General features: G+C 43.2%; 1 protein-coding gene and 1 long non-coding RNA gene across 3 annotated transcripts; one reads left to right on the plus strand and one right to left on the minus strand.

The window, feature by feature from the left end:
• Positions 1–375: 375 nt before the first annotated feature.
• On the minus strand, positions 376–19,651 carry LOC5520273 (anoctamin-4). 2 transcript variants are annotated; one of them, XM_032365154.2, is made up of 11 exons: positions 19,245–19,651; positions 17,592–17,730; positions 15,841–16,089; positions 13,920–14,111; positions 13,357–13,605; positions 12,846–12,940; positions 7,010–7,239; positions 6,166–6,540; positions 4,714–4,838; positions 2,740–3,151; positions 376–2,292 (listed from the first exon to the last, which is right to left on the minus strand). In XM_032365154.2, the coding sequence occupies exons 1-11, from the start codon at positions 19,530–19,532 to the stop codon at positions 2,016–2,018; spliced, it is 2,631 nt and encodes an 876-aa protein (XP_032221045.1). In that variant the 5' UTR covers positions 19,533–19,651; the 3' UTR covers positions 376–2,015. The 2 variants fall into 2 exon arrangements, with proteins under 2 accessions (XP_032221045.1, XP_032221044.2); XM_032365153.2 differs by lacking the exons at positions 17,592–17,730; positions 19,245–19,651 and adding an exon at positions 16,556–16,633.
• On the plus strand, positions 7,237–10,547 carry LOC125557266. Its single transcript, XR_007305194.1, has 2 exons — positions 7,237–8,847; positions 10,425–10,547. It is a non-coding gene; the product is annotated as an uncharacterized LOC125557266 (long non-coding RNA).
• Positions 19,652–19,720: the final 69 nt, after the last annotated feature.

A 19,720-nucleotide genomic window follows, 5' to 3' on the forward strand; every position in this document is an offset into this window, starting at 1 on the left:
ACTGGCGTTTATAAATTACATAAAATAGTCCCTTGCAATACAAGTCCTACAATGCATCCATTTCCATCGGCTAATTCAAGCAAGTAACTGATAAACTTTCAATAAGATCACTGATTGAGCACAAGACTTAGCCTATAAGACCGCAGTAAGATCTAGGGTAATTTTGCGACACAAGCCTGAATCTTATGGTAATCGATTACAGGAGCGAAGAGCCAGTTAAATCATAAGACCGTCGTTATCGATGCCTTGTAATCGTTTCAGTTATTTAGTCTAAAGTATAAGATGTCTATCATTTCATATATGGTCTGCCAAAAATTACAATCTTATATTTTCAGAAAATGTAGAGGGTATATTACAGTAAAATTTCCAAAAAAATGACAGTTTCATTTTTATTTTGTTGGTTTGTGTCAGTGGTCACCTCGGCCATTAATAAGTTTGCTCCAGTGGAGTAGCTCCAGATGTAACACTATTTATAACACCGTATAATATCTCGTACGCCCCCACCCTAGCCTACCTGTAGGCGTTGGATGCTGTTTTCGGAGAGAAAAACACTCGAAACCCGAAATCGTAGCTCGTGGCCACCATCTTGGATTTGATTGACAAAACATGAGGCGCCGGGGGAGGGTGGGGAGGACAAGGCCTGCAAGTAGGCTACCCCCACCCCCACTCATCAGCAAAACCGTAGCCATGCCCCTGTGTAATTACCCTGACCTCGCATTGGTCCAACGACAGTCACGTGGTTATTATCCCGAGCTCTTATTGGTCCAACGATAGTCACGTGACCCTTATCCTAGCCCACATTGGTCCAACTACTGTCACGTGACCTTCAACTTAAGCTCTCATTGCTCCCACACCTTGACGCTAGCCCTAAGTACTTGTTCGACAAAAATAACAGACGCCTGGACAAGTCTCCAAAGGTATCGAGATATTATGGCATCAACTTTGTGTATATCTACCCTATGCTTTTGTGTTATTATGTGTTACTAGGTTTCTAAGACTCCTGAATGCTAATAAAATATGGTCAGGAGCGAGGTGTCTACAAGGGTTCTATTGTTTCGATGATCGTTGCCTGTGACGTCATAGCACCTTTGTGAGAGAATGGCCGCCATGGTTCCCTCCTTTTTCCTCACCCCTCCCCACCTCTTACCCACTCACTCCTCTTTCTGAACCCTCCCCCTTTCTCCTCACCTTCTCAACCCTCCTCCTCGTCTCATCCTGCTCTTCCTAGCCCTTCCTAGCCCCCCTCCTTTCACCCACACTAGCCGTACTTACCAGACCAAGATCAAAATCAGGTTATATATATATATATATATATATATATATATATATATATATATATATATATATATATATATATATATATATATATATATATATATCAATAAGGTTTATGCACAATGATCTATGAGCATACTTTTTTACTTTATGCTGGGTGGTATAGTATTTACTTTCGGCTTAAGTTATCTTACTGTATATTACTTAAGAATCACTCCTCAAAATTCTTTCACAATACCATGTGATGCTCAAATTGTCCAGCGTTTTATTAGACAAATGCCTGTTAGATTTGGCTGTTGGGTCCTTATCTATTACCCTCTTAAGTTAAAATTTAGTTGCGGAGGGTTACATGATGAATTCCAGCCCGGGCTGAGTTTTCATAAGCCCGGGCTGAGTTTTCATTAGCCAGGGCTGAGTTTTCATTAGCCCGGGCTGAAACTACAGCCCGAATAGCTGCTTACCTATTATATGCTGAGATATTTACGCGATTACGTGGCGATTTTAACCCGCTAGCCCGGACTGAAACTCCTAGCCCGATTTGCCAGCCCGGGCTGGAAAACTCCTCACGGGCGGAAATTGATCCCGGGCTGAAAACTCCTTCATCTAATCGAAAGAGCAATTTTACAAGTATTTGTGCGATATATCGGGCTGGACTTTCAGCCTCCCTATCCGGGCTGAAAACTCAGCCCGGGCTGAAATTCATCATGTAATCGGCCCCTTAGTCTAGTAGTATTGCCTTCTCATAGCATTCCGCTATGCCCAGAGTCGACATCATTAGATCGGCTCAGTCGTCCGGATCTCCCCTTGTTGTACAAGATCTTCTTAGTGAGGTGCTCCTCTCGTTTGGAGCGGAGCTCGAGGGAGCGGGGCTGGTCAGGAACTGCCCACGCGATGAAGCTCGTGATCGCGTAGACTGTGTACTGAAACACGAACACGAAAGCGAGGCGGGCGGCGATCACGTGCCAGTACTGCTTGTTGAACTTGAAGGGGTAGGTATTGTCATGGTAACCTTTGTATCTAAAAAATGTCAAATAGCCAAGAATGAGTGGAGGTGCTAATTTTGTTAACAGCATGTCGGCACGGTGTTGACATTGTTTCAGAGAGACATTTAAGTTTAAGCTTAGCAAAAAAAAAAGATCAAAAGAACTGGATCAAGTCTAATGTATCTATTTTTTTATTTCATCCACTCTCTTTGTACACCACAAAAGTAGAATGCCTTGCAGGGAATTTTTCTATGGGGGGTCGGTATTGAAGCCACAAGCAAAGATCTGGCAGTATTTCTTCAACGCTCGGCTGATATGAAATTTGGGCGAGCTACTTTGCAGTTTTACACAACAATGTGTATCAATCACGGCAACAAACATTGCTGAGCCATTAATGGCATTTTTGCGTTTATAATGCTTTGTTTGCAAGCAGCTTAAACCTTAACTTTAAACTTTAGCCTGATGTTATACCGCAACTCACCTGCAGAAAGTCTCTGTGTAGTTTAAATTCTTCGTTGGGTTCAGAGGGGCGGTACCAGGCTCCCATTCCTCCATCACGGTCACATTGATCGCAGACAGACTATTGTTCAGGTATCCCTCCAGAGTTCCCTCGGATCCTTCAGGGGCGTATTTGAGCTTGTACACGAGCTTAGGGATGAACTCTGAGGTGAACGACAACACGAAGGCATTGATCAGCACCGACAAACGGGTCAGAGTCTCAAGGATCCGGTACCAGGCCCCTATGTCCTCGGCTATCATGGTATCGGGTCGGCGGAACTGGGAGACGAAGTTGATGGCGTCGACTCGGATCTCCACGATCGAGTTGAGCAGAGAGAAGAGTGGGGCGAGCGGAAAGGCGGCAATGAACATCGTCACGAAGCCATACTGAAGAACTATAATAAAGAGAAAATTAGAAACGTTTAGTTCATAGTATTCAAAGACAAACTAAAGAACTAAAGGAGAGAATTGATCAGTTTACAAGTTTTTACATGACATACTGAAGGGCAAGTAAAGAGAATTGATCAGTTTACAAGTTTTTACAAGACATACTGAAGGGCAAGTAAAGAGAATTGATCAGTTTACAAGTTTTTACAAGACATACTGAAGGGCAAGTAAAGAGAATTGATCAGTTTACAAGTTTTTACAAGACATACTGAAGGGCAAGTAAAGAGAATTGATCAGTTTACAAGTTTTTACAAGACATACTGAAGGGAAAGTAAAGAGAATTGATTAGTTTACAAGTTTTTACAAGACATACTGAAGGGCAAGTAAAGAGAATTGATCAGTTTACAAGTTTTTACAAGACATACAGAAGGGCAAGTAAAGAGAATTGATCAGTTTACAAGTTTTTACAAGACATACTGAAGGGCAAGTAAAGAGAATTGATTAGTTTACAAGTTTTTACAAGACATACTGAAGGGCAAGTAAAGAGAATTGATCAGTTTACAAGTTTTTACAAGACATACTGAAGGGCAAGTAAAGAGAATTGATCAGTTTACAAGTTTTTACAAGACATACTGAAGGGCAAGTAAAGAGAATTGATCAGTTTACAAGTTTTTACAAGACATACAGAAGGGCAAGTAAAGAGAATTGATCAGTTTACAAGTTTTTACAAGACATACAGAAGGGCAAGTAAAGAGAATTGATCTGTTTACAAGTTTTTGCAAGACATACTGAAGGGCAAGTAAAGAGAATTGATCAGTTTACATTTTTTTACAAGACATACTGAAGGGCAAGTAAAGAGAATTGATCAGTTTACAAGTTTTTACAAGACATACAGAAGGGAAAGTAAAGAGAATTGATCAGTGTACAAGTTTTTACAAGACATACTGAAGGGCAAGTAAAGAGAATTGATCAGTTTACAAGTTTTTACAAGACATACTGAAGGGCAAGTAAAGAGAATTGATCAGTTTACAAGTTTTTACAAGACATACAGAAGGGCAAGTAAAGAGAATTTATCAGTTTACAAGTTTTTACAAGACATACTGAAGGGCAAGTAAAGAGAATTGATCAGTTTACAAGTTTTTTCAAGACATACTGAAGGGCAAGTAAAGAGAATTGATAAGTTTACAAGTTTTTACAAGACATACAGAAGGGCAAGTAAAGAGAATTGATCAGTTTACAAGTTTTTACAAGACATACTGAAGGGCAAGTAAAGAGAATTGATCAGTTCACAAGTTTTTACAAGACTTTTTTCTCTTGAAGAGTCGCAACAATACTTATTTATTACGGAGAGCTAATTTGAGATTAGCAAATTAATTAGGAATTCATGATCATAATTGTTCTGCTTATATATCCCAGAATTCAGCCTGCAGTCCTCCTTATCCTTACCCCCTCGATCATTCTAACTTATCTCTAGGTATTCCCAGAACAGATTATGGTCTTGCTGTGGCTGGGGGTTGTAGTTCTGTACATGACCCCTTACCCTCCCCCCCCCCCCCCCAATTACTCTTACCTATCTCTAGGTATTCCCAGAAAAGATTATGTTCCTCCTGTGGCTGGAGGTTGTAGTCCTGTTCAAACTGCGGCAGCTGTTTATTTTTAGGCTCCTTTCTCTCTTTAATCCAGGTCATGATAGCCCTTCAAAAAAAAACACCGTAAATTTATGCTTCCACCTTGACATCTACATAGCTATGATCCCCTTTTTCGACAATTTAATATGTCCATTTTCTCTTTTGTACCACCTGACACTGACGACTACCTGTTGAGCGACAGTAACGATCTTATGCGCATATCCAGACCTATGAACCTGTCTGCGTATGGATAGCAACAGTAACGATTTTATGCACATATCTTTTATACTTACGGTATTGCGACCTCGGTGATGTTCCCGATAATCTCTCTTATACTTACGTTATGGCGACCTCGGTGATGTTCCCGATAATCTCTCTCATACTTACGGTATTGCGACCTTTCATACTTACGGTATTGCGACCTCGGTGATGTTCCCGATAATCTCTCTCATACTTACGGTATCGCGACCTCTCATACTTACGGTATTGCGACCTCGGTGATGTCCCCGATAATCTCTCTCATACTTACGGTATCGCGACCTCTCATACTTACGGTATTGCGACCTCGGTGATGTTCCCGATAATCTCTCTCATACTTACAGTATTGCGACCTTTCATACTTACGGTATTGCGACCTCGGTGATGTTCCCGATAATCTCTCTTATACTTACGGTATTGCGACCTCTCATAGTTACGGTATCGCGACCTCTCATACTTACGGTATTGCGACCTCGGTGATGTCCCCGATAATCTCTCTCATACTTACGGTATCGCGACCTCTCATACTTACGGTATTGCGACCTCGGTGATGTTCCCGATAATCTCTCTCATACTTACAGTATTGCGACCTTTCATACTTACGGTATTGCGACCTCGGTGATGTTCCCGATAATCTCTCTTATACTTACGGTATTGCGACCTCTCATACTCACGGTATCGCGACCTCTCATACTCACGGTATTGCGACGTCTCTTATACTTACGGTATTGCAACGTCTCTTATACTTACGGTATGGCGACCTCTTATACTTACGGTATGGCGACCTCTTATACTTACAGTATCGCGACCTCTCATACTTACGGTATGGCAACCTCTTATACTTACGGTAGGCGACCTCTAATACTCACGGTATTGCGACCTCTCTTATACTTACGGTATTGCGACCTCTTATACTTACGGTATGGCGACCTCTTATACTTACGGTAGGCGACCTCTAATACTCACGGTATTGCGACCTCTCTTATACTTACGGTATTGCGACCTCTTATACTTACCGTATGGCGATCTCACATACTTACGGTATGGCGACCTCTCATACTTATAGTATTGCGACCTCTCATACTCACGGTATGGCGACCTCTCATACTTATAGTATTGCGACCTCTCATACTCACGGTATTGCGACCTCGGTGATGTTCCCGATAATCTGCTGCCCCACCATGATGATCAGCATCTGGACGCACAGCTCCAGGAAGCAGCCCTGTGCACTGCACCCCTCCAGCCTGTACTTGCCGGCAATCCTCTTATAACGACCTGGGGTACCCACCACGATCTCTGACTTGAAGAAGGCGATGTAGAAGATTGAGGCGTAAGTGTTGACGAACTGAAAGAGGTACATCTTGTATGTGAAGCTGTCCTCGTAGTCTGTCTTGGTGCGCGGGTTTTCCCAGTTTGTCAGCCACACGGCGAGGCGATTGTAGAATAATTTGAGGATATTTATACAGAGTAAGTTTATGAGAGCGGCGGTCATAGAGGTGATGATACGAGACCTGTCAGGAGACATGAGGGAAGGGTAAGTAGATTCAGACATGTCAGGAGAGATGAGGGAGGGGTGAGCAAGTGGATTGGATGAGACTTGCGAGTTAGGGGGAGAAAGATAATGAGAACTGTAAGTAAAGGTAGGGGAGGGGTGAGTAAGTTTATGAGACCGTTCAGAGACATGGGAATGTAAGGGGATAAGACCTGTTGGTGGGGTGGGGGAGGGGTGCAAGATAATGATAGCTGTAAGTAAAGATGGGAGAGGGGTGAGTAAGTTTATGAGACCTTTCAGAAGACATGGGAAAGTAAGGGGATGAGACCTGTTGGTGGGGTAGGGAAGGGAGCAAGATGATGAGAACTGTCAGGAAAGATGGGGGGGGGGGGGGGGGGTGAGTAAGTTCAAGGGGAAGGGATGTCCGGATAGCATTTAAATGCTTTCTCTATCTTTCATTCTCACACCCTATTGCAATCATCGCATACCTTGCTCGGATGGTACTGTCGCTGTTTCCGCTCAAGGCAGCAAACACGGCTGCCCGATAGACAACTACGCCAATTACAGCAGCGATGACTAGAAGGATCATGAAAGCCACGACGCTACCGATGGCCCCGTACCGCTGGTACAGGGTGCGGCGAGGAATGTGTGGCTCAAGTTTTCCGGTGATGATATTCTTTTTAAGGGTAGGAGCCGTAGCCGCGAACTCAGGCCGGATCTGACAGGCAAGCGATTTTAGTGATTTTAGAGATCAGTATCTATTTTTCTATTGATTTTCTTATATTTACATGGGGAATTCCTGCTAAGGACCATTCGGGCCAGTGACGGAACGCTAGCTATAAACATATCGGCACCAGTCGGGCCAGTGACGTAACACTAGCTATACACACATCGGCACCAGTCGGGCCAGTGACGGAACACTAGCTATACACACATCGGCACCAGTCGGGCCAGTGACGGAACACTTAGCTAAACACACATCGGCACCAGTCGGGCCAGTGACGGAACGCTAGCTATACACACATCGGCGCCAGTCGGGCCAGTGACGGAACACTACACTGTTAGTTTCAGGGAGTTATTTTTACTCCACTCAGAGAGTAAAAACTACTCTTTGCGATGGAGTACTTTTAAAGGAGTAATTTTAACTCCTTTATTGGAGTAAAAACTACTCCACTGAGGAGTAATTTTTTTGTTTACTCCCTTAACGGAGTAAGTTTTACTCTGCTGAGAATTAGTATCGAATGTTTATTAGAAAAAGAGTAATTTTCACTCTTGTTGGTCAAATAATGGAGTAAAAAGTACTCTTTTCTGGGAGTAATTTTAGCAGAGTAAAAGCTACTCCAACTATCTGAAGTGAAAAGAGTTATTTTTACTCCAGATGGTCAAGAAATGGAGTAAAAAAGTACTCCTTTTAGGGGGTAGGTTTTGAAGAGTAAAAACTACTCTAGCCATCTCGTTTTGAAAGAGTAGTTTTTACTCCAGCTGTATCTTTTTAGAGCAGTAACAAACCACTCCAAATATATAAAATAAAGAGAGTTGTTTTTTTACTCTGAATTAGCTGAATTTAAGAAGGATAACGATAGACAAAAGATAAAAATAATAATTTATCGTATTTATTGGTATTGAGACAAAAAACTCTACCCTGTGCCTAGGAGTTTCCTAAGATTTCCTAAGTTCGATCAAAACAACAAAATATGATTAAACTTCCTAAAAATTCCTAGGATTTCCTAGTATAAGCAGTAGACCAGAAAATTGAAATAATTTGGGTAAGAAAATCTTAGGAAGAAGATTTGAAATTCTACAATTTAGGAACTCTTAGGAAATTCTTAGGAAATCCTAAAAGAACATTTTCAATACAAGAACAGGCCTCGCCATACTTGCATATATTGTCAGCTATACTACAACAATAAGAAATGTAATCAAAGATAGGCTTGGACTCGAACATGAGTTTTATGTGGTGTACTTTCAAAATTCGCTCAGAATAATTAGTACTGCATTTAAAAGAAAGATAGGTAGGGTGATAATTGTATAAAATTCTTAGATCCGATTTGAACATTATAAAATAATATATATTGTTTCTAATAGAAATGCTACTTGAGATTATAAAAAAAAAAGTAGTCCCGCTTTGCAGATAGAAAACCAAAATGTACCGGGCGTCCCTCGCTTTAGTGGCCGAGAGGGGCTTGGGCCCAAGGCGCAAAATCATAACGGTCGAACGAAAGCCATTATCATAACCTCCAAACAGATAGCCGTTTATTCCCGTCTTTTCTACGCGAAATCCACCTTTTTTGAGGATTTGATGGCAGAACATGGATTGAAGTTAAAGGTTAGTGTGTAATGGGCTTTATAATGTGATAGGTTCAATAGTAAATGTGATTTTTGCAACCAACTTCAGCATGAAATCATCGTTCTTGAGCGGATTTCTCGAACTAGACTGATATGTTTTGTTTAAATGCTTAAATGCTTAAATGTTAGACCCTATTAAAGCTTGCGCTTATTTCTAGGGGGCGCCAAGGTATTATAGGCGGCGAAGGTGGCCAGGGATCCGTAAGGATCTTAAGACTGGCAGTGCACTTGATTTAAAGGAGTCAATCGACGAGGACTCGACAACCTCGGAGGGAAGCAAGTTCCAAGTCCTGATAGTTCTAGGAAAAAAAGAGTATAAGTGGGAAAGTACATTGGACTGAATCTGGTTATATTTAGAGGAGTTAGTTCTGGACCGTCGAAGGTTTGGCTGAAATTGTTGAGGTAGAGCAATGTTCACTAAATTGTTGCGGATTTTATAGAAGAGGCATAGTTGGGCGAGCTGACGTCGCACTTCAAGCGAGTCCCAATTCAGGGATTTAACAAGGTCAGATGAGCTTGCCCTGGGGTCGTAGGTACCAGTAACGAAACGCGCCGCATTTTTCTGCACTTGCTCTAATTTGTTGATGTCTCTATCCGTGAAGGGGTTCCATACTGGAGAAGCATATTCCATGACCGGTCTTATCATTGAAAAGTACGCACGTTCCTTTACACTCTGAGAACAGGGTTTAAGGGTACGTCGTAATAATCCAAGAGTCTTGTTGGCTTTCAAAGAGACTTTACAACAATGCCTACTCCAGCGGAGATCGTGTGCAACGCGGATCCCTAGATAGTCATGCTCGTCTGTAGAATTCAGGAGCTGGGAGCCTAGCGAGTAGTTGAACAAGCTGCTATTTCTCTTCAAGGTGATCGGCAGTAATTGGCATTTAGAGGCATTAAACTCCATCTGCCAAGTCCGAGCCCAGGCTTCAAGGTTGCAGAGATCGTGTTGGAGGGACACATGGTCAGCTGGAGATCGAATGGTCCTGTAGACCACTGTGTCATCTGCAAATAGGCGAGTTACCGAGCTGCATTGGTCAACAATGTCGTTAATGAACACAAGAAAGAGGGTTGGGCCAAGCACGGTCCCCTGGGGGACACCTGATGTCACAGGAACCTGACTGGAATGGGACCCGTCAACTACTACGAACTGATTTCGGTTGTTTAGAAAGGCTTCAATCCAACCAAGAGTCTTTCCACGTATGCCACAGTGATGTAGTTTGTGGGATAGCTTTGCGTGGGACACCTTGTCGAAGGCCTTGCTAAAGTCGAGCATAATGGCATCTACCTGGCCATGAGAATTAAGTGTGCTGGCCCAGTCATGTGTAGCAAGAATCAATTGAGTCTCACAGGAGAAACCGCTGCGGAAGCCATGTTGCAGGTCTGACAGGATATTAAAAGCAGATAGATGTTTGTTTAAATGGCTTAGCACAATGTGTTCCATGACTTTACAGGAGAGGCACGTAAGAGAGATAGGGCGGTAATTGCCGGGGTTGTGATTCTTTGTTATCTTCCAAAGCAATACTACCTTCTTATGTGTTTCTCTTATTATCTTCGCAGGACATTATGATAGAGATAGTAAAATGTGCTCGAGTTGAAAGCCAGAAAAGAAAGAAGTTTGAGGTATAAGGAATGTATCAATGCGTAAATCGCAAGAAACGAATAAAAACTTTGTAAACTTAAGTTATTCACTAATCACTGTACTTGTATCTAAAGCGCCTATGCTTTATAAACTGTTACTTGAAGCACAAAATTGAATAACTTAGCTTAGTAAAAACCTAGTAATCAGTCTTGCACCTAACATTTGTCCAGATATTTATTTTGAATATCTAATGTTACTGTAGTTGGTTTTTGTCCGTATATTCCGATCACAGTAAACCCTGCATATGAAGAACCTAGTTATCTTTTCAAGCTAGCCTACCAGGTTCAAATTTAAATGGTGCATATAGAGGCATTAGGCTTCTAGCTTCTTATCTGAATATACAAAGATGGAGGAGGCAGTTCTTTTCGAAAACCGTAATGACGCCAAAAAGGGTAATGTTCAAAAGCTGTTAAAGTTGTTATAGAAAAATAATATTGTGTATGTTTGTTTCAGCTTTGTTATGTTGGGACACTTGTTAGTAATTTTGTCCTGGATACCTTATGTCAAATGACTATTATTTTTCAAACATTTTTTCAACTTATATTTTTGTTATTTTTTAAACTGAATTGTTTAATTAAATGATTTGTCAAATTCATAATAACGTCTTTTCCTTGGTGTTTCTAAATTACTCCACTTTCTCCAGTATTAACCCCTAAAGTAGGTGGAGTTTAAACGGCCATTTTGTAAAAACAGGGGGGGAGGGGGTTGAAATCACCCCTTTAGTTACCCAATTAGTAGGGGGAAATAACAAAATAGGGAGTAAAAATTGACTCCCATTTTGAGGGTGAATTGTACTCTTTTAATGGAGTAACTACAAGCAACCTAGTAAATTACTCCACTTAGCTACCCCCTAAAGTGGGTAAAATCTACTCCCCTCAGAGAGTAGGAAAAAAAGGAGTAAAAAATAACTCCATTTTGAGGGTAAATTGTACTCCTTTAATGGAGTAATAGCAAGCAACCTAGTAAATCACTCCCTTTAGTTACTCCCCTACAGGGGTAAAATCTACTCCCTTGAGAGAGTAGAAAAAAGGGAGTAAAAAATTACTCCAAAAAGGGAGTCATTTTGTACCTCGTTTTTTTACTCCCCTTTTGGAGTTAAAACTACTCTCTGAAACTAACAGTGTAGCTATACACACATCGGCACCAGTCGGGCCAGTGACGGAAAGCTAGCTATACACATCGGCACCATTCGGGCCAGTGACGGAACGCTAAATATACAAACATCGGCGCCAGTCGGGCCAGTGACGGAAAGCTAGCTTAACACTTCGGCCCTAGTAGGGCCAGCGACGGAACACTAGCTTAACACTTTGGCCCTAGTCGGGCCAGCGACGGAACACTAAATATACAAACATCGGCACCAGTCGGGCCAGTGACGGAACGCTAGCTATACACACATCGGCACCAGTCGGGCCAGTGAAGAAACACTAGCTATACACACATCGGCACCAGTCGGCCCAGTGGCGGAACGCTAGATATACACACATCGGCAACAGTCGGGCCAGTGACGGAACGCTAGCTATACACACATCGGCACCAGTCGGGCCAGTGACGGAACAGTAGCTATACACACATCGGCAACAGTCGGGCCAGTGACTGAACAGTAGCTATACACACATCGGCAACAGTCGGGCCAGTGAAGGAACGGTAGCTATACACACAATCTCACCAGTCGGGCCAGTGACGGAACGCTAGCTATACACACATCGGCAACAGTCGGGCCAGTGACGGAACAGTAGCTATACACACATCGGCACCAGTCGGGCCAGTGACGGAACAGTAGCTATACACACATCGGCAACAGTCAGGCCAGTAAAGGAACAGTAGCTATACACACATCGGCACCAGTCGGGCCAGTGACGGAACGCTAGCTATACACACATCGGCACCAGTCGGGCCAGTGACGGAACGCTAGCTATACACACATCGGCACCAGTCGGGCCAGTAGCTATACACACATCGGCAACAGTCGGGGCAGTTACGGAACACTAGCTATACACACAATCTCACCAGTCGGGCCAGTGACGGAAAACTAGCTATACACAAATCGGCACCAGTCGGGCCATTGACGGAACGGTAGCTATACACACATCGGCACCAGTCGGGCCATTGACGGAACGCTAGCCAGTGTTCATCAATTCGTGGCTGCAAACAGATCTAATCCAGCAGCACATGTACACTATACTGAAAGGTACTGCAAAGTACAGTTATCAACAACGCAATGGTTTTACATGGTCAGCCGAGCGGGGCGGTGCCAGCAAAGTTAACGTCGGTCGAACTTATTTTTTAGTCTGAATTATCATCTTGGATATACAAAAAACGAGAGTCTCAATATTACATACTTGTTCTTCTTCCTCCTCGAAGTTCGCGACGTGCCACTCATATGCGAGAACCGCTTGACGACGCTTCCAGAACTCCAGAAACAACGTGGCCCAAACTAAATCATGAAGAAATATTGATTAAACAACGTGATAAATGAGCCAAGACAAAACTATAGACAGGCAATCAAATAAATTAAAACAGGGTTGTTGTTTTACGCCTCTGCTAAAACTCTGTTAAGAGTATATTCGCTGACGTTTCTAGCGTGAGTCCTAAAAGGACAACAGAACACCCCTCTGTAACAGACACGGCGAAATCCAAACTGACGGAAATTTACGGCCTACCCGACCAGCTTTTAGCCTCCCCAACACCCGGTGAAATATCTACATCAACCCGACGATTAAGTTGAGTGACTGGCGGTAAAAAAACATTGCTGACCCGGTGGAAATTTCAAACCGGGTGAGTTCCCGACAAAAGTCTAGGTTTGGCCGGGTCTGTTATAGAGGGGTGTGACAGACAGACAATCGTTTTTACCTGATGTGAAGATAGCGAGGAATACTGTGCCGTCGTTATCGAAGAAGTGCGTGACGCGAGCGTACATACAGGTAGTAGACACCAGGTCCCAGTAAGAGCACGTCCTGTCACACAACGGGCACATGTAGAACTTGTTGTTTGTGTCACACGCGTCCCTGACGGTGGGACTAGTGGCCGAGCTACCAATGCCATAGATAAACACGAGAAGGCCTACTATGGCCAGCGGTATCAGCATGGCGGTATAAAATCCTGTGGTGAATGAGTAAACGAAACGATGACGTCATCACCGTTGACGTAATGCCAAGGTCAGAAAAATCATCACTATCACCACCATCATTGATATAGTTGTAGTGGCTATCAGTATCAATATTACCAACACAAGACCATCACAACAATCACACCCACAACCATCATCGCCACCATCATCACCAACGCCGACACAAACACCACCAATACCACTGCCATCAAAACCACCAACACTCTGGCTATTATGATACAATTATGGATACTCGCATGAGCCAATCAACGCGCCTGAATGGACACAGCTCTCTTTCTGTACATACCCAGCCATGCGAAGTAGAGCGCGATAGCCGTGCCGTAGTAACCCTTGACAGTGTCTAGCGGTTGGTACTTGAAGATGCGCTTCATTGAGGACCAGTCCTTCTTCAGGCGCTGCCGGTCATTACTCGGGTACGAACTCTCTCCTATGACGTCATCGTCGCCGTCGTGCAGGGGGTAGTTAGCACAGTAGGCACCTGGTGGGTAACAATGATATTTACCCATGTTATACAGGGGATATCACAGACACAGAGGCTAACAATGATATTTACCCATGTTATAGAGTGGATATTACATACACAGAGGGTAACAATGATATTTACCCATGTTATAGAGTGAATATCACAGACACACAGAGGGTAACAATGATATTTACCCATGTAATAGAGTGAATATCACAGACACAGAGGGTAACAATGATATTTACCCATGTTATAGAGTGGATATCACAGACACAGAGGCTAACAATGATATTTACCCATGTTATACGGTAGATATCACAGGCGCAGAGAGGGTAACAATGATATTTACCCATGTTATACGGTAGATATCACAGGCACAGAGAGGGTAACAATGATATTTACCCATGTTATACAGTGGATATCACAGACACATGGTAACAATGATATTTACCCATGTTATACAGTGGATATCACAGGCACAGAGGGTAACAATGATATTTACCCATGTTATACAGTGGATATCACAGGCACAGAGAGGGTAACAATGATATTTACCCATGTTATACAGTGGATATCACAGGCACAGAGGGTAACAATGATATTTACCCATGTTATACAGTGGATATCACAGGCACAGAGAGGATAACAATGATATTAACCCATGTTATACAGTGGATATCACAGGCACAGAGAGGGTAACAATGATATTTACCCATGTTATACAGTGGATATCACAGGCACAGAGGGTAACAATGATATTTACCCATGTTATACAGTGGATATCACAGGCACAGAGAGGGTAACAATGATATTCACCCATGTTATAGAGTGGATATCACAGGCACAGAGGGTAACAATGATATTTACCCATGTTATAGAGTGGATATCACAGGCACAGAGAGGGTAACAATGATATTTACCCATGTTATACAGTGGATATCACAGGCACAGAGAGGGTAACAATGATATTTACCCATGTTATAGAGTGGATATCACAGGCACAGAGAGGGTAACAATGATATTAACCCATGTTATACAGTGGATATCACAGGCACAGAGAGGGTAACAATGATATTTTCCCATGTTATAGAGTGGATATCACAGGCACAGAGAGGGTTACAATGATATTTACCCATGTTATAGAGTGGATATCACAGGCACAGAGGGTAACAATGATATTTACCCATGTTATAGAGTGGATATCACAGGTACAGAGAGGGTAACAATGATATTTACCCATGTTATACAGTGGATATCACAGGCACAAAGAGAGTAACAATGATATTTACCCATGTTATACAGTAGATATCACAGGCACAAAGGGGTTAACAATGATATACACCCTTGTTGCTGATCATGTTTTCTCGCAAACTTAATCATAATGTGTGATCCCAGAAAGGGTTCATACCCTCATCAAAGAGACAATAAGTGGTCTTAGTCTTGCGAAACTTACAAAAAATTCGTTTAAAATTTTATTTATTCTTATTTATGTTTCAGAATTGCTTTTGGTCACACGAAATTGACATTTTATCGAAGGGCATTTGTAACATTTAGAGGCCAATTTGGCAGCACGATTAAGTCGTATTAAATAGTAGACGAGCATCGTAGCGGAGCCGTAGGCTGATTTACACTCTACGACTCGAGTAGTAGAAGTGTCGCATACAACTAAATCGTGATGTCAAAATCAGACATACGACGGCGTCACCCCTCCCGCGTCCTGGTCACCCCTTCCCTCATCTCTCACCTTCATAAACCAGTTGCTTGAGCCCAACACCTTTGGGCCCCTCAGCAAACCTCGTGGCGTAGCAAATCCTCTGCACCACGTAATGCCTATCGAGGGCGGTAAACATCTTCTCGGGCTCAGCCTTCCCCATGTACTTATCCACCTTTCGCTCCTTGAAGTAAGCCATGAAACACTTAGGCTTCTCAGGAATCGAGCTGTCTTTGATACGGAATGGGTCTAGTCTCCGTAACCCGTCCATGAACCGGTGACCTGTTGACAATAGACGTATTTTTTACTTATTTTGGGTGGCTGGTAATATGTGGGCGGGCCTTGTAAACTTTTCCCAATATACCTTTTCTTTTTGTTTCATATATTTCAGACGAAATAGTTTTTCTAGTTTATCCTCACTACCATGCAATGCTTCCCCCCTCCCACCCCCTTACTACAAATATTTCACTTACTTCATCACTTCACGCCAGTACCGTAGCAGACCTCTAAATATTGGAGGGGCACAATATAGAAACATTAAGAAAAGATTTGTGGGCACGGCCCTCTGCTATGGCCCTGCACACTACCAATGCTTTCTTCAACCCTAACACAACCAATGTCTTCCCTACCCCACCCCGCACCGGCCTCACTTTTCTCCCGCGTTCTCCAGATGAATGTCGTTTTCTTGTAACGGCGCCTTTAGCATCAGTTCTCCCTACCCCCCTACCCCCTCACCGGTCTTACTTACCAAAGATCTTTTCTCCCGTCGTCTTCAGATCAATGTCGTTCTCTTGTAGCGGCGCCTTTATCGTCAGTTCTCCCTCCCCCCCCCCCCCCCCCCCCCCCCCCCACCCCCTCACCGGTCTTACTTACAAAAGATCTTTAATCCCGTGGTGTTCAGGTCAATTAATGTCGTTCTCTTGTAGCGGCGCCTTTAGCGTCAGTTCTCCTTACCTCCCCCCCCCTACCCCCTCACCGGCCTTACTTACCAACGATCTTTTTTCCCGTCGTCTTCAGATCAATGTCGTTCTCTTGTAGCGGCGCCTTTAGCGTCAGTTCTCCCTCCCCCCCCCCCCCTACCCTCTCACCGGCCTTACTTACCAAAGATCTTTTCTCCCGTCGTCTTCAGATCAATGTCGTTCTCTTGTAGCGGCGCCTTTAGCGTCAGTTCTCCCTCCCCCCCCCCCCCCTACCCCCTCACCGGCCTTACTTACCAAAGATCTTTTCTCCCGTCGTCTTCAGATCAATGTCGTTCTCTTGTAGCGGCGCCTTTATCGTCAGTTCTCCCTCCCCCCCCCCCCCCCCCCCTACCCCTCACCGGCCTTACTTACCAAAGATCTTTTCTCCCGTCGTCTTCAGATCAATGTCGTTCTCTTGTAGCGGCGCCTTTATCGTCAGTTCTCCCTCCCCCCCCCCCCCCCCTACCCCTCACCGGCCTTACTTACCAAAGATCTTTTCTCCCGTCGTCTTCAGATCAATGTCGTTCTCTTGTAGCGGCGCCTTTATCGTCAGTTCTCCCTCCCCCCCCTACCCCTCACCGGCCTTACTTACCAAAGATCTTTTCTCCCGTCGTCTTCAGATTAATGTCGTTCTCTTGTAGCGGCGCCTTTAGCGTCAGTTCTCCCTACCCCCCCCCCCCCCCCTACCCCCTCACCGGCCTTACTTACCAACGATCTTTTTTCCCGTCGTCTTCAGATCAATGTCGTTCTCTTGTAGCGGCGCCTTTATCGTCAGTTCTCCCTCCCCCCCCCCCCCCCCCCCACCCCCTCACCGGCCTTACTTACCAAAGATCTTTTCTCCCGTCGTCTTCAGATCAATGTCGTTCTCTTGTAGCGGCGCCTTTAGCATCAGTTCCTCGGCCTTGCTAGACAGTGTCCTCCATGGCACGTGAAGCTTGACAAAGTGACGCTTGACTTTGTCGTTCTGAAGAAAGGTACCTTTTCGTTATTCTAGTTATAAGGCTTATAGGTATCTATTTTGTTATTCTAATTATAATGCTTAGATAAAAAAAAAGACTCTAGTTTCGACTAACGTGACGAATCGTTTACTACCGCATAAAAAAATGAAAATGGTGTTTTTATCTGTCATATTTTAGTAGTTTTATAATTCAAGTAGGTTATGGCATTCCAGAACATGAATAAAAAATATACGATACATTCTAAATAATATATAAATCAATCAAAATCCCTAAACAGCCAAAAACAGCTCCAACCAGGTAGATCAATACAGTCCACCAACAACTGGTAGTCGGCTCTGCCAAATTTTCATCTTTACTAAGACTTCTTCAGGGCAGTACTAAATATAAATGATGCATAGTATTTTAATTTAAATGGGCACATCAGTGTCACGCAAGTCAGATCCAGAGTCTTTCAAGCGTAAAAGTTGATTATTAGAGTGCTATCTTTCTACTCTCACTTAAACGATGTTTTTTTCACAGACTCTCTGGCGCTGTCACGCAACGGACTATTTAAATCGTGACAACATTATGACCTCCGCGAGGGGAAGAAATAATTCTTGTAGATTCTAGAGGTATTCAGCTCTAGAGAAGTCAAGAGCGACCAATGCATTACAGCTGACGTCATGAATCAAGCTCTATCAAAGCCCCTTGACCAATCATGGACAAGCTGTCAATTTAACCTAAAAGGTCTAGAAGCTTTGCTCAGATAAGCGAATCGTTTCGTTTGTTTGTCGGTTATCAATGGGTAATCCTTGGGCCCGGGTGACTAAAAAACAACAATAACATATGGAGTCAAATTTTGGCAAATAGTATAATAAATGGCTTTCATTCAATTTCAATATTTCCCCAAAAAAACCCACCCTCAGTCATTTTCATTGTTAGCCTAGACAGATTAGGATGAAAATTCGCAAAATTGCAAAATTGATTTATAGATCGCACACTATATGGGGTTGAATGTCTTTGTTTATTTCTAAAAATCCACATGAATAATAAACTCGCCGATATCTTCAAGTTTGCTATAAAGTGGACATGTGACCACATGATTAAGGGCATCAAAGCAAGATAACTTCTTTTTGTTAATAAACGATAATGGATCACCAGTCACGAAATCATCTCAGTCTCCTATTGATCTGCTCTATAATTCTATTCAAATCAGTACTATTCGCACAGGCTGTCATGTTGACGAGTAAGAACTTAATTTCTAATGGCATGATAAATAGCGAATTGTTTGTTATTAGTTTATCGATGCATATTAAAGCAAATGCGGGAAAGATAGAAATCAAAATAATTTCTGACATTCCCCAAAGAGCTAGACAATCTGATATATCATCTAAAATTCACTTACACTAAATGACATTTTAAGTATGCCTCGATTTATAATATTCAACTGAAAGTTTGTGAAGTTTACCGTGTGCCAAAGTTTTAGGAAATATGATACTGTGCTAAGTTAATGTGATGTTGTAATGTTTTCGAGGTCTACCTGAGGAGAAGTGATGGATTCGCGCTCAATCACAAGCCCTTGTTCGCTCAATGCCGCTTCAAACGCATCTCTCTTCCTCTCAAAGTCAGCCATCTTCGCGGCGAACTTTGGGTCTTTATCCTCCCTCTCCTGGCAAGTCTCGTACACCAAGACATAGTCAACCTTGTGGCCACCCTTATTGAAGAACCGACCTGTGGGCCCCACTGTGTTGTCGTTGTTCGCGTTCTCCATTTCCAGCAGAGTGGGTTCCTCTGGCCGCATAGGCTTATAGGAGGTAGCTTCAGCCATAATAACTCCAAGCCCTGTTCGTCACACCCTACGGCGCAACGGAATGCATAGAAAGCTGTGCTGTGGGGTGTGAAGGCGGGGTGTGAGCATCCACTCTCGGGGCCAATACTGCACGCTGTAATCTGCATAACCCACTTGTGCATTTCTCGGTTCAATTCAAATCGGTAACGCAACATGGCCGGCGTGAT

The sequence above is a fragment of the Nematostella vectensis genome, chromosome 12, assembly GCF_932526225.1.
Source record: "Nematostella vectensis chromosome 12, jaNemVect1.1, whole genome shotgun sequence".
NCBI classification, from domain to species: Eukaryota; Metazoa; Cnidaria; class Anthozoa; order Actiniaria; family Edwardsiidae; genus Nematostella; species Nematostella vectensis.

Excerpts from the sequence above, each read along its gene's own strand:
- LOC5520273 (XM_032365154.2), bottom strand. The coding sequence starts at position 19,532 with ATGGCTGAAGCTACCTCCTATAAGCCTATGCGGCCAGAGGAACCCACT. Across the intron at positions 14,112-15,840 it reads CAAGCAACTGGTTTATGAAG|GTGCCTACTGTGCTAACTAC; the intron begins GTGAGAGATGAG and ends GTTACCCACCAG. Across the intron at positions 2,293-2,739 it reads TACACAGAGACTTTCTGCAG|ATACAAAGGTTACCATGACA; the intron begins GTGAGTTGCGGT and ends GACATTTTTTAG.